The sequence below is a fragment of the Lethenteron reissneri genome, chromosome 59, assembly GCF_015708825.2.
Source record: "Lethenteron reissneri isolate LAM-NWPU_2019-01 chromosome 59, ASM1570882v1, whole genome shotgun sequence".
In the NCBI taxonomy this organism is placed as follows: domain Eukaryota; kingdom Metazoa; phylum Chordata; class Hyperoartia; order Petromyzontiformes; family Petromyzontidae; genus Lethenteron; species Lethenteron reissneri.
In genome coordinates, this window is record NC_083837.1 from 3,735,147 (window position 1) to 3,752,771 (window position 17,625).

Here is a 17,625-nt window from a genome sequence, read left to right on the forward strand (position 1 = left end):
GAGCCTTTTGTTATGTAGAGGTGGTGCGGCTGAAACCGCTGCCAGGAATGAGTCTTTGTTGTGTAGACTGCTTGAACTGCGAGGTTCTAAGAGTTGTTAAGGTGCGGCCGATGTATAAATTTCTAATTTAATTTTTTTACCTACGTGACTTTACCGAAAAAACCTAAGAATATGAATCCTTGCAGTCAAATCTAGAAACAAAACATAGTTCAGTAGTTTAGCAGTGAGAGAGGCGGGGGGTGGGGGGACCTCACCTGCTGGAGTTGCCACTTCTCCACCAGGTGCTCGACGACCCCCCCCAGCAGGCGAACGTTGGACTCTTCCAGCAGCATGAAGCCATTGACGACTTGGACCGAACCATTGAGGCAAACCTTGCTCCCTGGGGGTGTGTTCAGCCTGTAGGGACGGTGGTGGGGAGGGGGGGGACACAGGAGGTTGAGGAGTGTTGGTTGAACGAGGCACGGGACGTGGGGCAGTGCGGGGAGGAAACACGAGGCGGTGTCAGGATTGCACCAAGCACAAAAGACAAAGATCCCCTATATAGCCTTCAACAGGTGGGGCAAGTGCTGTTCGCGAGGCAGCAGCAGCAGCAACAACAACAACAACAACCGCCATTCGCCACTAAGTGACGGTGAAGTCACCGCGCGCTCGTGCCAGGCTAGGTGCGCTTTGAGGCCACGTGAAGTGTCGAAGGCTCTCTGCTGGCAGGAGATCACGGGGCAGACGCAGGTGGTGTGGGTTGACTGACCGAGGTGAATGGCAGATGCACCAGCTGTGACCCCTGCCGTGCCAACTTAACAGGCTGTTGGTGCAAGTGCTGTTAGCGAGCACCTATGAAGGCCGGCACGGCGGGACACGAGGAGGGGGGCGGCCAGCACCACGCCCGACCGCCTTTGTCTCCCCTATTGGCGATGTTTTTACACATCAGGTACTCATTTGAGGCTGAGTCAACCTACGTGGTGCCGTGGTGTGTAGCAAACATCGATACTAGGGGGACAAAGGCGGCCGGGCGTGGTGCTGGCCACCCGCCCACTCGTGTGCCGTGCCCGGCCTGCACAGGCGCTCGCAAACAGCACTTGCCACCGCAGTCTGCTAAGGCTACACGGGGGAATGTTTGCCTGTATCTGCACTACAAAAAAAATAATATTAATAAAAAAAAATTTTAAAAGATAAAAACAAATTCAAAAAATATTAAGAAAAGATTTTAAAAAAGGAAAAAAATATTAAGAAAAGAAAAAAAAAAGGACAAATATTTAGAAAAGATAAAAAAAACATCCCAGGTTTGGCCTTAACAGACTGTTGGGGCCAGTGCTGTTAGCGAGCGCCGATGAAGGCCGTCACGGCACACGAGGGGCCGAGCAACCAGCACCACGGATAATCGCCACCGGTTATCTGTGGCGGCGAGCGCGAATCGAACCCGGGTCGCCCGTGTTTGTGGCGGCTGCGGGCGGCCGACCGGCTCCCAAACTCCGACGACGCACGAAGGCGCCCCGGGGCGTCCATCCCTCGGCGGCCGGATCTGACTCCCCACCCCTCCTCCCCCCGCCTGGGCCGGGTTCGACAGGCGGCCCAAGATTTGGCTTCATCGCGGCGAAACGACGGGCCAAACGTCGGGCCAAACGGCGGTCGACGGCCGCTCCCGGTGCGGAACGAACGACGGGCCGAGAGGGACCCGACAGTGGAGGTCAGGTGAAGGAGGTGGTGGTGGGGGTGGGGGGGGCAGGGGGGTGAGTCGAGAATAATGCGAAATAAAATTAAGGCGATCGCTACGTCTGAATTACATTCGGGCAGAACACGCAGCACTACTGAAATCTCATTAACACTTAATCGGAATTAAGCAAAGCCAATAAACTAAATATTTACGTTTCGCGACACACCGACACGGTCCCGCATGGCTCAGCGAGGGGGATTTAAAGGGCGTCCAAGAAACAAAGGCGACGACACTCGTGTTGCAATAAACACCGCGCCGAGAGAAAGCCAATTTTCACCAACGACTGCGAAAAAAAACAATCGGGGTAATCCACTTTGCGAAACACGACCCGCCGTACAATTCCCTAATCCGCACGACACTAATTTCAATTTTACCACGTCGGGAACCACCGATCTGTCTCGGATCTCTTTCAGGAGCGACCCTGGCCACCAGAAATGATAGCTCAACGTCGTGGTTCATCATCATCATCATGATGATCGCGTGGAAACGTCAAACAGCAGCCGAAGACTCTAAACGCGTGACGCTCATTCTAAACGTGGAGGGGCAAAATCGGAAGGACCCCGAGAAAAATCCACGCGACCACGAGGAGCGAGAGAGAGAGAAAGAGAGAGACGCAAACTACAATATACAGCAGGCGTCAGGGCCGGGATCAAACCAATAACTTCCTGTATACCAGGCGAGGTAGTTAACATCTCCTAGCCACCGTGATGATGATGAGAGAGAGAGAGACACGCAAACTCCAAAGATGCAGCAGGCGTCAGGGTCGGGATCAAACCAGCGACTTCATGTAAACCAGGTGAGGCAGTTAACATCTCCTAGCCACCGTGATGATGATGATGAGAGAGACACGCAAACTCCAAACATACAGCAGCAGGCGTCAGGGTCGGGATCGTACCCACGACCTCCTGCACACCAGGCGAGGTAGTTCACATCTCCTAGCCACCGTGATGATGATGAGAGAGAGAGACACGCAAACTCCAAATATACAGCAGCAGGTGTCAGGGTCGGGATCGAACCCACGACCTCCTGCACACCAGGCGAGGTAGTTGACATCTCCTAGCCACCGTGATGATGATGATGAGAGAGAGAGACACGCAAACTCCAAATATACAGCAGGCGTCAGGGCTGGGATCAAACCACGACCTCCTGTACACCAGGCGAGGTAGTTAACATCTCCTAGCCACCGTGATGATGATGATGAGAGAGAGAGACACGCAAACTCCAAATATACAGCAGGCGTCAGGGCTGGGATCAAACCACGACCTCTTATACACCAGGCGAGGTAGTTAACATCTCCTAGCCTATAAACAAAACGAGCTTGTTCCTCCAGAAAAAGCATTTGATAAAAAAAAATCTATTTTTTACGGTCAATTAATTCGCGTGGGAACTGCGGCTTTGCCGGGGGTCACAAGGTCACGGGACCTTGTGACCTTGTGACCTTGTGACAAGGTCACGGACCGCGTTGGCCAATCGCGCGGGTCAGCTGACGGCAGACCTGACACCCGCTCGCTTTTGACGGCAATCTAACGAGTAAAAATCCACTGCTCCGTCACGTTCACATGTCCAATATGTTACGTGGGACTATCGGTATTGTTGCAAATTCAAAGAAAGTGTTCACATTTTTTTGAAGCGCCCTGTGTATGTGTAATAAAGCTCGTTGAGGCGACTTCTAGATCCGTCTGTTATTCAACTTGTATTACAGCTTTTCCTCCACGCTGCTGACAGGCAGCGTGAGAGGGACAGAGAGAGAGAGACACACAGCCACGTGGCAGCCCGGACCACGTGGCAGCCCGGACCACGTGGCAGCCCGGACCACGTGGCAGCCCGGACCACGTGGCAGCCCGGACCACGTGGCAGCCCGGACCACGTGGCAGCCCGGACCACGTGGCAGCCCGGACCACGTGGCAGCCCGGACCACGTGGCAGCCCGGACCACGTGGCAGCCCGGACCACGTGGCAGCCCGGACCACGTGGCAGCCCGGACCACGTGGCAGCCCGGACCACGTGGCAGCCTGGACCACGTGGCAACCCGGAGCCCCGCTCCCGCGTGGCCCCCTTCCTCCGTTCGTTCCCGTTCTGACCACGTGCCGTTCGTCTCCACCCCTATTTAATACCCGGGTCACGTGGTACGTTTCCCGTCAATCCTCGTTAGCCTCCATGGAATATTCCAGGCTCCCTCGTAGGCTCCCGGGACCACGCCCCTGACTCGTCTCCCCATTGGCTGTGGCCAAAGCCAGCAGAACCAATCCTTACAGCTGTCACCTTTCCATTACGTCAGGGCCACGCCCCTGACTCGTCTCCCCATTGGCTGTAAACCAGGACCGGCAGAGCCAATCATCGTGACGAGTTGTGATACGTCAGTGAGCCTGGATATATCCTCACATTACATCTGTATAACAAAGACCTTTTAACAGACTGCTGGGGCAAGTGCTGTTAGCGAGCGGCGCGAATGGAGTGCCGGCAAGTGGGATCTTTGTCTCGGTACCGTGTATTTGTCCCACGCCTACCACACACCTGCCGTGGCTCTGGTGATCACCCACCCAAGCACTGACCAGGGCCCAAGGACCCGCTTAGCTTCGAAGTTCTGGTGAGACTGGTCGCATTTTGGGCGCTGCCCGCACGCGTTGAAAACGAGAGCAAATAAAGTTCTGTTCGGGGCGACGTATGTTTATTATAAATAATAAGACTGAGGAAAGACAAAGATCCCCCTTATAGTCTCAACAGACTGATGGGGGCAAGTGCTGTTAGCGAGCACCTATGAAGCCCGGCACGGCGCACGAGGGAGGTGAGTTATTGAGTCAATGCTTTGGGTTCTCCATCTCACCTCTCGACGAGGGCACAAGGAGCTCGCTCAAGCCCGGCAGGGCATCGCGTGAGACACCCACCACTCTCCAAGACTCGTCGCTGTGGAGTCTGGGCTCATTAAGCGAACAAAACGGGATCAGCCCTTGAACTGGTTTTTCTCTTTTCGATTTAAAGCTTCTTTCGTGACTGCAGGGATTCATCTTCTTGGTTCTTTCGGTAAAGTCACGTAGAAGAGAAGTAATAAAATAATAAAAATAAAACATAATAAAATTTCGATTTAAAGCTTTCGTGACTGCAGGGATTCATCTTCTTGATTCTTTCGGTAAAGTCACGTAGAAGGGAAGTAATAAAATAATAAAAATAAAACATAATAAAATAATTCTCACGACGTCCACTCACTGGCATTGACTGTGTATCTTGTGTTCTCCACAGGGAATGCATTATTTGCTCCGCTGCGGGTCTCCTCCCACCGCTCTCCCATTCACATGTTTCATTGCTTCTACATACTATTAACATTCCCTCCCTTTGTTAATGCTACCCCCTCCCTTTGGTGCTGCTGATCCTGCATAATGCACGGGCATAATATGACTTTGAAACCCCCCCCCCGCCCACCTCCTACGCATTTCCCATGAATATGCTAAATTCCTCTTGATGTGCACATTCTTTTGTTAAGGCGCTCTTCTTCCACCTCCAACCCAGCTTATATATAAGCTCCAAGCTTGGCAGTGTCTCATTCTTCACCTGAGGACGGCTGCTTGCGTTGTGGCCGAAACGTCGTGAGAATTATTTTATTATGTTTGATTTTTATTATTTTATTACTTCCCTTCTACGTGGTGACTTTACCGAAAGAACCAAGAAGGTGGTTTTTCCCTGGCACGTACTCCCATCTTGAACTTGAGTGTCGGGAGAAGTTATTTAACACGTGCACTATTCGCTCCTCAAAAGACATTCTCTTAATAGTTTTAATTGGACACAATTGGGCTGTGACTCAGCTCCGCAAAGTGGTGGCAACCACACACAGGCAAAGACAAAGATCCCCCGTATAGCCTTGACACACGAGGGTGTGAGGGGGTCAGCACCGCGCCCGACCGCCTTTGTCTCCCTATTGGCGATGTTTACACACCGCACCAGGTACTCATTTGAGGCTGAGTCGACCTAGCGGAGGTCCAGGACCGGTTCAAAAAATCGTCACCGGTGTTGGCCGTGAGCGGGAGCCGAACTCGGGGTCGCCGGGTTCGGAGCGCGGCGGCGGCGGCGCTAATCGCTGCGCCACCGCTCCACGCACACGCACAACAAAGAACAAAGATCCCCATATAGCCTTAACAGACTGTAGGGGCAAGTGCTGTTAGCGAGCACCTATGAAGGCCGGAACAGTACGCGAACGAGGGGGTGGGTGGCCAGCAACACGCCCGACCGCCTTTGTCTCCCTAGTGGCGATGTTTACACACACACACACGCACACACGCATGTTTACTACACACCGCACCAGGTACTCATCTGAGGCCGAGTCAACTTAGTGGATGCCCGGAACCAGTTCGTAGCATCACCCCCCCCCCCCCCCACACACCACACTCTCAGTACGAGATGGGGAACACTTGAAAGAGCTGTAACGCGCGTTAAGAAATGCGACAAAAATCTTGACTTTCCGAACCCCTCCGCCGTTTCCCAAAGCCGCCGAGAAGCACAACAACTTCTTAAGTGGCTCTTAAACATATTAATCGCGAGCAAACTAACACCGTTTCTAAATTTCACATCTCACACCCCCAGCTACCTTAACGTGGCATTCTATGAGAAAATGCAATTTAAATCGTATTAGCACGCGGCCGCATATGATTTTCACGTGCGCTTTATACTTGACCTAAAATGCAATTAGCGCCTTTCCAAACTCATCAAAGGAGTGCGTGAACGTGCGTGTGTGTGCGTGAGCGTGCGTGCATGTGTGAGCGTGCGTGCGTGTGTGTGCGTGAGTGAACGTGCGTGTGTGTGTGCGTGTGTGTGTGTGAGTGCATGGGTGCGTGTGTGTGTGCGTGCCTGAGCGTGTGTGTGTGAGTGCGTGCGTGTGTGTGAGCGTGCGTGTGTGCGTGAGTGCGTGCGTGTGTGCGTGAGTGCGTGCGTGAGTGTGAGCGTGCGTGCGTGTGTGCGTGCATGTGTGTGAGCGTGCGTGTGTGTGTGTGTGCGTGTGTGTGCGTGCGTGCGTGTGCGTGTGTGCGTGAGCGTGCGTGTGTGTGCGTGTGTGTGAGCGTGCGTGTGCGTGTGTGAGCGTGCGTGCGTGAGCGTGCGTGAGCGTGCGTGCGTGTGTGCGTGCGCGTGTGTGTGAGCGTGCGTGTGTGTGTGAACGTGCGTGCGTGTGTGTGCGTGAGCGTGCGTGTGTGAACGTGCGTGCGTGTGTGTGAGCGTGCGTGTGTGTGTGTGAACGTGCGTGCGTGTGTGCGTGAGCGTGCGTGCGTGTGTGTGCGTCCGCGTGTGACCGTGCGTGTGTGAGCGTGCGTGCGTGCCTGAGCGTGCGTGTGAGCGTGTGTGCGAGCGTGCGTGTGTGCGTGAGTGCGTGCGCGAGTGCGTGCGTGTGTGCGTGAGTGCGTGCGTGCGTGTGTGAGCGTGCGTGTGTGTTGGTGCACGTGGAAATGTACGTATCAGTCAAATACTCAAACGGGGGAGTGGTGGTGCAGCGGTTAGCGCCACGCCGTGCTACGAACCCGGCGGTCCGGCTACGATTCCCGCTCACGGCCAACACCGCTGACGATTGTCTGAACAGGTCCGAGGCCTCCCCTAGGTCGACCCAGGTCCTCAAATGAGTACCTGGTGCGGTGTGTAAATATCGCCACTGGGGAGACAAAGGCGGCCGGGCGTGGTGTTGGCCACCCACTCCCCCTGAGGTACCGTGCCGGCCTTCATAAGTACTCGCGAACAGCACTTGCCCCTACAGTCTGTGAAGGCTATACAGGGGATCTTTGTCTTTGTTAATGTGGGTAGAGCACTGCGTTTCGAATCCAGCGGAGTGATCAGTTCTAACTATTAAACTATGTTTATTTTTCGATTTAAAGCTTTCGTGACTGCAGGGATTCATCTTCTTGGTTCTTTCGGTAAAGTCACGTCGAAGGGAAATAATAAAAACATAATAAAATTAAATTAAAAAAATTAAAAATATGTTTATTTTTACCAGGTAAGGCCCAATTGGTGTGTGTCTCTCTGTGTGTGTGTGTGTCTGTGTGTGTTTCTCTCTCTGTGTGTCTCTGTGTGTCTCTCTCTGTGTGTGTGTCTGTCTGTGTGTGTCTCTCTCTCTGTGTCTCTGTGTGTGTCTCTCTCTGCGTGTCTCCGTATCTGTGTTTTGTCTCTCTCTCTCAAATGTAGAAATCTTTGGAAGAACGTTAATCAACCAGGTGGGGTGTTGACTGTTGTGTTAGCAGACTTTTCTGTGTTGGATTGCATTTTATTTCTAAGTTGACTATGTTTTCTTCTTCATTCTTACCTGATGATGGCTGCTTGTGTTGCCAATCGAAACGTCGTATTCTATCATTATTCGAATTGATTTTCTACGCGACTTTGCCGAAAGAACCAAAGGGTATAGAGACAGCTCTTAGTCATAAGCGACCTTGGCACAACGAAGTGGCTTATCATTATCACGTGGGAAAAGCCCACGTGACCACGGAAACAAGCAAACTGCAAAAATATACAGCAGGCGTCAGGGTCAGGATCAAACCAATAACTTCATGTACACCAGGCGAGGCAGTTAACATCTCCTAGCCACCGTGATGATGATGAGAGAGACACGCAAACTCCAAATATACAGCAGGCGTCAGGGTCGGGATCGAACCCACGACCTCCTGTATACTAGGCTAGGTAGTTAACATCTCCTAGCCACCGCAGCGCCCCATAATGAAGTCACGCACTGAAGCATTCGTTTTTTGTTTTACGGCATAATTTTCTATTGCCACGAGCCTGAAGACGATTTTACGGGAAGGATCTGCCAAGTTTTCCCATCGGCATCTGGCGGTATTGTCGTCAATCGGGTCATTAGCAGGTGTTTATTTGTTTAAAGCATTGAGATGATTGTTTGGCCAATACAACACTGTTGCATTGTGCCGTTGTTTTTCCAGCGAAGGGAGAAATTTCCTAGGGGTGGGTAAAAACGGAGGAAATGCATGCAGAAGAAGGGGAAACATCCAAACTCGACTCAGTGACATTCATTCTCTACAGAACTGGGGGAGAATTACAAATTCCGCTCACTCACACTCACTCTCTACAGAACTGGGGGAGAATTACAAATTCCGCTCACTCACACTCACTCTCTACAGAACTGGGGAGAATTACAAACTCCACTCACTCACACTCACTCTCTACAGAACTGGGGGAGAATTACAAACTCCGCTCACTCACACTCACTCTCTACAGAACTGGGGGAGAATAACAAACTCCACTCACTCACACTCACTCTCTACAGAACTGGGGAAGAACTACAAACTCCACTCACTCACACTCACTCTCTACAGAACTGGGGGAGAATAACAAACTCCACTCACTCACACTCACTCTCTACAGAACTGGGGGAGAATTACAAACTCCACTCACTCACACTCACTCTCTACAGAACTGGGGGAGAATTACAAACTCCACTCACTCACACTCACTCTCTACAGAACTGGGGGAGAACTACAAACTCCACTCACTCACTCTCACTCTCTACAGAACTGGGGGAGAATTACAAACTCCGCTCACTCACACTCACTCTCTACAGAACTGGGGGAGAATTACAAACTCCACTCACTCACACTCACTCTCTACAGAACTGGGGGAGAATCACAAACTCCACTCACTCACACTCACTCTCTACAGAACTGGGGAGAATTACAAACTCCACTCACTCACACTCACTCACACTCACTCTCTACAGAACTGGGGGAGAATTACAAACTCTACTCACTCACACTCACTCTCTACAGAACTGGGGATAATTACAAACTCCACTCACTCACACTCACTCTCTACAGAACTGGGGGAGAATTAGAAACTCCACTCACTCACACTCACTCTCTACAGAACTGGGGGAGAATCACAAACTCCACTCACTCACACTCACTCTCTACAGAACTAGGGGATAATTACAAACTCCACTCACTCACACTCACTCTCTACAGAACTGGGGGAGAATCACAAACTCCACTCACTCACACTCACTCTCTACAGAACTGGGGGATAATTACAAACTCCACTCACTCACACTCACTCTCTACAGAACTGGGGGAGAATTACAAACTCAACTCACTCACACTCACTCTCTACAGAACTGGGGGAGAATTACAAACTCAACTCACTCACACTCACTCTCTACAGAACTGGGGGAGAATTACAAACTCCACTCACTCACACTCACTCTCTATAGAACTGGGGGAGAATTACAAATTCCACTCACTCACACTCACTCTCTACAGAACTGGGGAGAATTACAAACTCCACTCACTCACACTCACTCTCTACAGAACTGGGGGAGGATTACAAACTCCACTCACTCACACTCACTCTCTACAGAACTGGGGGAGAATTACAAACTCCACTCACTCACACTCACCCTCTACAGAACTGGGGGAGAATCACAAACTCCACTCACTCACACTGACTCTCTACAGAACTGGGGGAGGATTACAAACTCCACTCACTCACACTCACTCTCTACAGAACTGGGGGAGAATCACAAACTCCACTCACTCACACTCACTCTCTACAGAACTGGAGGAGAAAGTACAAACTCCACTCACTCACACTCACTCTCTACAGAACTGGGGAGAATTACAAACTCCACTCACTCACACTCACTCTCTACAGAACTGGGGAGAATTACAAACTCCACTCACTCACACTCACTCTCTACAGAACTGGGGGAGAATTACAAACTCTACTCACTCACACTCACTCTCTACAGAACTGGGGAGAATTACAAACTCCACTCACTCACACTCACTCTCTACAGAACTGGAGGAGAATTAGAAACTCCACTCACTCACACTCACTCTCTACAGAACTGGGGATAATTACAAACTCCACTCACTCACACTCACTCTCTACAGAACTGGGGGAGAATTACAAACTCCACTCACTGACACTCACTCTCTACAGAACTGGGGAGAATTACAAACTCCACTCACTCACACTCACTCTCTACAGAACTGGGGGATAATTACAAACTCCACTCACTCACACTCACTCTCTACAGAACTGGGGGAGAATTACAAACTCCACTCACTCACACTCACTCTCTACAGAACTGGGGGAGAATCACAAACTCCACTAACTCACACTCACTCTCTACAGAACTGGGGAGAATTACAAACTCCACTCACTCACACTCACTCTCTACAGAACTGGGGGAGGATTACAAACTCCACTCACTCACACTCACTCTCTACAGAACTGGAGGAGAATTACAAACTCCACTCACTCACACTCACTCTCTACAGAACTGGGGGAGAATTACAAACTCCACTCACTCACACTCACTCTCTGCAGAACTGGGGAGAATTACAAACTCCACTCACTCACACTCACTCTCTACAGAACTGGGGGAGAATTACAAACTCCACTCACTCACACTCACTCTCTACAGAACTGGGGAGAATTACAAACTCCACTCACTCACACTCACTCTCTACAGAACTGGGGAGAATTACAAACTCCACTCACTCACACTCACTCTCTGCAGAACTGGGGAGAATTATAAACTCCACTCACTAACACTCACTCACACTCACTCTCTACAGAACTGGGGGAGAATTACAAACGCCACTCACTCACACGCACTCTCTACAGAACTGGGGATAATTACAAACTCCACTCACTCACACTCACTCTCTACAGAACTGGGGGAGAATTACAAACCCCACTCACTCACACTCACTCTCTACAGAACTGGGGGATAATTAAATGTACTCTGCACGTACCGCGGTTAAATGTACTCTGAAAGTACCGCGGTTAAATGTACTCTGAAAGTACCGTGGTTAAATGTACTCTGCACGTAGCGCAGTTAAATGTACTCTGCACGTACCGCGGTTAAATGTACTCTGAAAGTACCGCGGTTAAATGTACTCTGAAAGTACCGCGGTTAAATGTACTCTGAAAGTACCGTGGTTAAATGTACTCTGAAAGTACCGCGGTTAAATGTACTCTGAAAGTACCGTGGTTAGATGTACTCTGAATGTACCGTGGTTAAATGTACTTTGAAAGTACCGTGGTTAAATGTACTCAGAATGTACCGTGGTTAAATGTACTTTGAAAGTACCGCGGTTAAATGTACTCTGCACATAGTGTGGTCAAATGTATTCTGAAAGTAGCACGGTTAAATGTCCTCTGCACGTACCGCGGTCAAATGTACCATCGTGATTCGCTTTGCTGGACAATTCTCCCCCCCCCCAAAAAAAAACACTGCCCCGCTCTCTTGACTCCGGCGGACGCTCAAATTCATACTTCAAGACCTGCCCCCACCCCCCACCCCCAACTCCCCCCAATCTTACACAAATACGACAGGCTTCGGGAATCCGACCTCGGGAGGATTTAAACTCGTGAGCCGAGATGCGGCGGAGCGGGTGAGGGGTGAGGGTCGAGGGAGAGGCGTAAGGAGGTTCTTTGCAGTCACCCGCCTCGGTCCCATCTAAATGCATGAGCGACTTAGGGAGGCTCGAACAGCGAGCAGGCCGTAGCGGCGGTCCCTCGGCAGAAATCCGATGGGGACGCGTGGGGAGCGCCGCTCGCTCTCTCTCTCGCGATCGCCGATAGAGCAGCGTGGAGAGGGGAGCCACCGGCCGGACGAACGCGACCATCAATCAACCCCAAGCCATCTTCTCGGTTCTTTCGGTGAAGTCACGTAGAATGGAAGTAACGAAATGATAAAAATAAAACATGATAAAGTAATTCTCACGACGTTTCGGCCACAACGCAAGCAGCCGTCCTCAGAACAGGTCTGTCGGAAAGACAGCGTCATTCAGACGCTGTCTTTCCGACAGATCACGACTTTGACACCTGCTGTATATTTGCGTTTGCGTGTCTCTCTTTCTCATCATCATCACGGCGGCTAGTAGATGTTGATTACCTCGCCTGGTATACAGGAGGTCGTGGGCTCTATCCAGACCCTGACGCCTGCTGCTGTATATTTTAAGTTTGCATGTCTCTCTCTCTATCATCATCATCACCGTGGCTAGGAGATGTTAACTACCTCACCTGGTATGCAGGAGGTCGTGGGCTCTATCCAGACCCTGACGCCTGCTACTGTATATTTTAAGTTTGCATGTCTCTCTCTCTATCATCATCATCGCCGTGGCTAGGAGATGTTAACTACCTCACCTGGTATGCAGGAGGTCGTGGGCTCTATCCAGACCCTGACTCCTGCTGTATATTTGGAGTTTGCGTGTCTCTCTCTCTCTATCATCATCATCACCGTGGCTAGGAGATGTTAACTACCTCGCCTGGTGTGCAGGAGGTCGTGGGTTCGATCACGACCCTGACGCCTGCTGCTGTATATTTGGAGTCTGCGTGTCTCTCTCTCTCTCCCCCTGTGGTCGCGTGGATTTTTCTCCGGGTCCTCTGGTTTCTCCCCTCCACATTTAGAATCAACGACGAGCATTCAGAGTCATTTTGCTGCCGCTATTAATTTCCACGCCCCTTCGTTGAGCTATCATTTGTGAACGGGTCACTTCTGAAGAGGAGCTGTGCAGTTCAGTGGGCCTTACCTGGTAAAAATTAAAAAAAACTAAGGAATTAAAAAACATTTATAAATGTCCACACCACTTTAATGAGCTATCATTTGTGGACAAGTGGCTTCTGAAGAAGAACTACGTAGCTCGGTCGGCTTTACCAGGTCAAAAAACAAAAAAATAGAAAATATATTTTTTTGTAAATAAAATATTTTTTTTATAAATGTCTACGCCACTCTAATGAGCATTCATTTGTGAACAGGTCGCTTAATAATTTTTAACCTGGTAAAAAATAATAATACTTTAAAAAACGTACTCCAGTCACACGCATCAAAGATATTTACATTTTCGTTTGTTCATCATCGAGTGCCCGAGCATTCGCATCATCATCATCAGCTGCTGCTGCCGCCACGGTTTGAGCAGCGGATAACGGTTTAGTCCGGGCATTCGTGGTCCATGAGCTTCACTTACCTGGTAAAAATAAAAAAACGAATCGTAGTTTAATATCTCAGCGCGGCCTCTAGCCTCTGCGATAATCACGCAGAGTTATGTTTTTTATGGCTGCAGGTATTTGTGGTCTATGCAAACATGACTCCTTGTAAAAAAAAAAGGTGTCAGTTTTGTTGCCAGATAAAAGGGTAAAAAAAAACAATTATCATATTTTGTTACTGGAAAATGAGGTTCCAATAGTGTAAATGCTTACCCCGAGCTCTCATACTCTGATGGTGCGTTGTCTTTGAGTTGTGCGCCTTTTGGCGTCATCTGGTCCAACACCATGTGAGACTAGGCTCTAAAGAAAGCTGTCTCGGGTGTGGACCAATCAACTTCCAGGACAGTGCATACATTATCAGAGTTATGTTTTTCGTTTGCATTACGGCTGCAGATATTGTGGTCTATGCAAACATGACTCCTTGTAAAAAAAGGTGTCAGTTTTGTTGCCAGATAGAAGGGTAAAAAAAAAACAATAATCATATTGTTCTACTGGCAAATGAGGTTCCAATGGTGTAAATGCTTAACCCCGAGCTCTCATACCCTGATGGTGCATTGTCTTTGAGTTGTGCGCCTTTTGGCGTCATCTGGTCCAACCCATGTGAGACTAGGCTCTAAGGAAAGCTGTCTCGGGTGTGGACCAAACAACTTCAAGGACAGTGCACATTATCAGAGTTGTGTTTTTTGTTTGCATTACGACTGCAGGTATTGTGGTCTATGCAAACATGACTCCTTGTAAAAAAAGGTGTCAGTTTTGTTGCCAGATAGAAGGGTAAAAAAAAAACAATAATCATATTGTTCTACTGGCAAATGAGGTTCCAATGGTGTAAATGCTTAACCCCGAGCTCTCATACCCTGATGGTGCATTGTCTTTGAGTTGTGCGCCTTTTGGCGTCATCTGGTCCAACCCATGTGAGACTAGGCTCTAAGGAAAGCTGTCTCGGGTGTGGACCAAACAACTTCAAGGACAGTGCACATTATCAGAGTTGTGTTTTTTGTTTGCATTACGACTGCAGGTATTGTGGTCTATGCAAACATGACTCCTTGTAAAAAAAAAGTGTCAGTTTTGTTGCCAGATAGAAGGGTAAAAAACCAATTATCAATCACGCTGGAGTTTAAGGGTCCGAGGCTCCGGTAATGACGGGGGGATCGAACCAAGAGATCAACGCGTAAAGGATTAAGGCACCTTTGATAGGTGCGAGCAAATCACGCGGCGAACTTGCAGAGATTGTTTGGCTTACGACGCCGTGCACACGCACGCGCCGCTATGGATTTGGAGCCGATAATCACGTGGGTAGGGGTGAACACCTGAAGGTGTGTGTGAGAGCTTGCTTGTTGATCTGTGTGCGTGTGCGTGACTGTGTGCGCGTGTGTGCGTGTCTGTGTGTGTGCGCGTGTGTGCGTGTCTGTGTGTGTGTGTGAGAGCTTGCTTGTTGATCTGTGTGTGTGTGTGTGCGTGTCTGTGCGTGTGCGTGTGTCTGTGTGTGTGTCTGTGCGTGTCTGTGTGTGTGTCTGTGCGTGTCTGTGTGTGTGCATGTGTGCGTGTCTGTGCACGAGTGGGAACGGTGGCACCGCGGTTAGCGCCGCCGCCGCGCTACGAACCCGGCGACCCCGAGCTCGGCTCCCGCTCACGGCCAACACCGGTGACGATTTTTTTTTACCGGTCCTGGACCTCCCCTAGGTTGACTCAGCCTAAAATGAGTACCTGGTGCGGTGTGTAAACATCGCCAGTAGGGAGACAAAGGCGGCCGGGCGTGGTGCTGGCCCACCCGCCCCCTCGTGCGCCGTGCCGGCGTTCCTATGTTCCCGCAAGCAGCACTTGCCCCAAAAGCCTGCTAAGGCTGTACGAGGGGGATCTTTGTCTTTGCATTGTGTGTGCGCGCACGCGCGCGCGTGTGCATGGACAAGGCAGCCGGGAAAAGTAAATTATGAACTCCGTGTGAAGACATTCGGTGCAGCCATTAACCACCGGGCAAATTGACTACATCTACAGACACAATGGAGCATCATGGTGCACATATGAGCTTGCATTGGTGGGTGGGTGGATGCGTGGGCGGGCGGGTGAGTGATTGTCTAGGGGAGTGAGTTGGTGAATGAATGAGTGAGGGAGTGAGCGAATGGTTGAGTCAGTGGAAGAATGAATGAGTGAGTGGATGAATAGGTCAGTGGGAGAGTGAATGAGTGAGTCAGTGGATGGGTGGCTGAGTGAATGGGTGAGTAACTGAGTGAGCGCATGGTTGAGTCAGTGGAAGAATGAATGAGTGAGTGGATGAATAGGTCAGTGGGAGAGTGAATGAGTGAGTCAGCGGATGGGTGGCTGAGTGAATGGGTGCATTCGAGTGAGATCGTGAGTCAATGAGTCAGAGGGTGGGATAGTTCGTGGCTGAGTGAGTGGGTGAGTAATTGAGTGAGTGAATAGATCAGTGAGTGAGTTTCAGAGTGAGCAGTGTTACTATAAACGAGTGCGTAGAGTGATTGCGAGTGTGTGCCTGAGTGAGTGGGCGAGTGTGTGAGTGAGTCTTTGAGTAATTGAGTGAGTGAATGGATCAGCGAGTGAGTTACTGAGCGAGCGTGTGTTGTGAGCGAATGCGTGGCGCGACTGCGAACGAGTGGGTGGGTGAGTGGGTGGGTGAGTGAGTGACTAAGTCAGTGGGTGAGTGTGTATGTGAGTGAGTGAGTGTTTGAGTACTTCAGTCAGCAAGCGTGTGTTGTGAGTGAGTGCGTGGAGTGATTGCGAGTGGGTGAGTGAGTGGGGTGAGTGTATGAGTGAGCACGTGGAGCGATTACGAGCGAGTGGGTGGGTGAGTGAGTGGGGTGAACGAGTGGGGTGAGTGAGTGTGTGAGCGAGTGGGTGAGCGAGTGGGTGAGCGAGTGGGTGAGTGAGCGAGTGGGTGAGCGAGCGAGCGTGTGTTGTGAGAGTGGGTGAGTGAGTGGGGTGAGTGAGTGGGGTGAGTGGGGTGAGCGAGTGGGGTGAGTGAGTGGGGTGCGTGAGTGGGGTGAGCGAGTGGGGTGAGTGAGTGGGTGAGCGAGCGAGTGAGCGAGCGCGTGAGTGTGTGAGCGAGCGAGTGAGTGTGTGAGCGAGGCGTGTGTTGTGAGAGAGTGGGTGAGTGAGTGAGTAAGTGGGGTGAGCGAGTGGGTGAGTGAGCGAGCGAGTGTGTGAGCGAGCGAGTGAGTGAGCAAGCGAGGGAGTGTGTGAGCGAGGGAACGAGTGTGTGAGCGAGCGTGTGAGCGAGCGAGCGAGTGAGTGTGTGAGCGAGCGAGTGAGTGTGTGAGCGAGCGAGTGGGTGAGTGAGTGAGTAAGTGGGGTGAGCGAGCGGGTGAGTGAGCGAGCGGGTGAGTGAGCGAGCGTGTGCTCCGAGCGAGTGAGCGAGTGTGCGAACGAGTGAGTGAGTGTGTGAGCGAGCGAGCGAGTGAGTGAGTGAGCGAGCGAGTGAGTGTGCGAGCGAGTGTGTGAGCGAGCGAGCGTGTGAGCGAGTGAGTGTGTGAGCGAGCGAGTGAGTGTGTGTGCTCCGAGTGAGTGTGTGAGCGAGTGAGTGTGTGAGCGAGCGAGTGAGTGTGTGAGCGAGTGTGCGAGCGAGCGAGTGTGTGAGTGTGTGAGCGAGTGAGTGTGTGAGCGAGCGAGTGAGTGTGTGAGCGAGTGTGCGAGCGAGCGAGTGTGTGTGTGAGTGTGTGAGCGAGTGAGTGTGTGTGCTCCGAGTGAGTGTGTGAGCGAGCAAGTGAGTGTGTGAGCGAGCGAGTGTGTGAGTGTGTGAGCGAGTGAGTGTGTGAGCGAGCGAGTGAGTGTGTGAGTGTGTGAGCGAGTGAGTGTGTGTGCTCCGAGTGAGTGTGTGAGCGAGCAAGTGAGTGTGTGAGCGAGCGTGTGAGCGAGTGAGCGAGTGAGCGTGTGAGTGTGCGAGCGAGTGAGTGAGCGTGCGAGCAAGCGAGTGAGTGTGTGTGCTCCGAGCGA

The 17,625-nt window shown here is 51.1% G+C and overlaps 1 protein-coding gene across 1 annotated transcript in view; it reads right to left on the bottom strand.

Annotated features, from left to right (window-relative positions):
• TDRD3 (tudor domain containing 3) overlaps positions 1-17,625 on the bottom strand; it is a 281,657-nt gene that overhangs the window by 179,379 nt on the left and 84,653 nt on the right. The window contains exon 5 of the mRNA XM_061575824.1: positions 255-396. Within this exon, the coding sequence (XP_061431808.1) occupies positions 255-396 (142 nt within the window). The remainder of the gene's footprint in view (positions 1-254; positions 397-17,625) is intronic.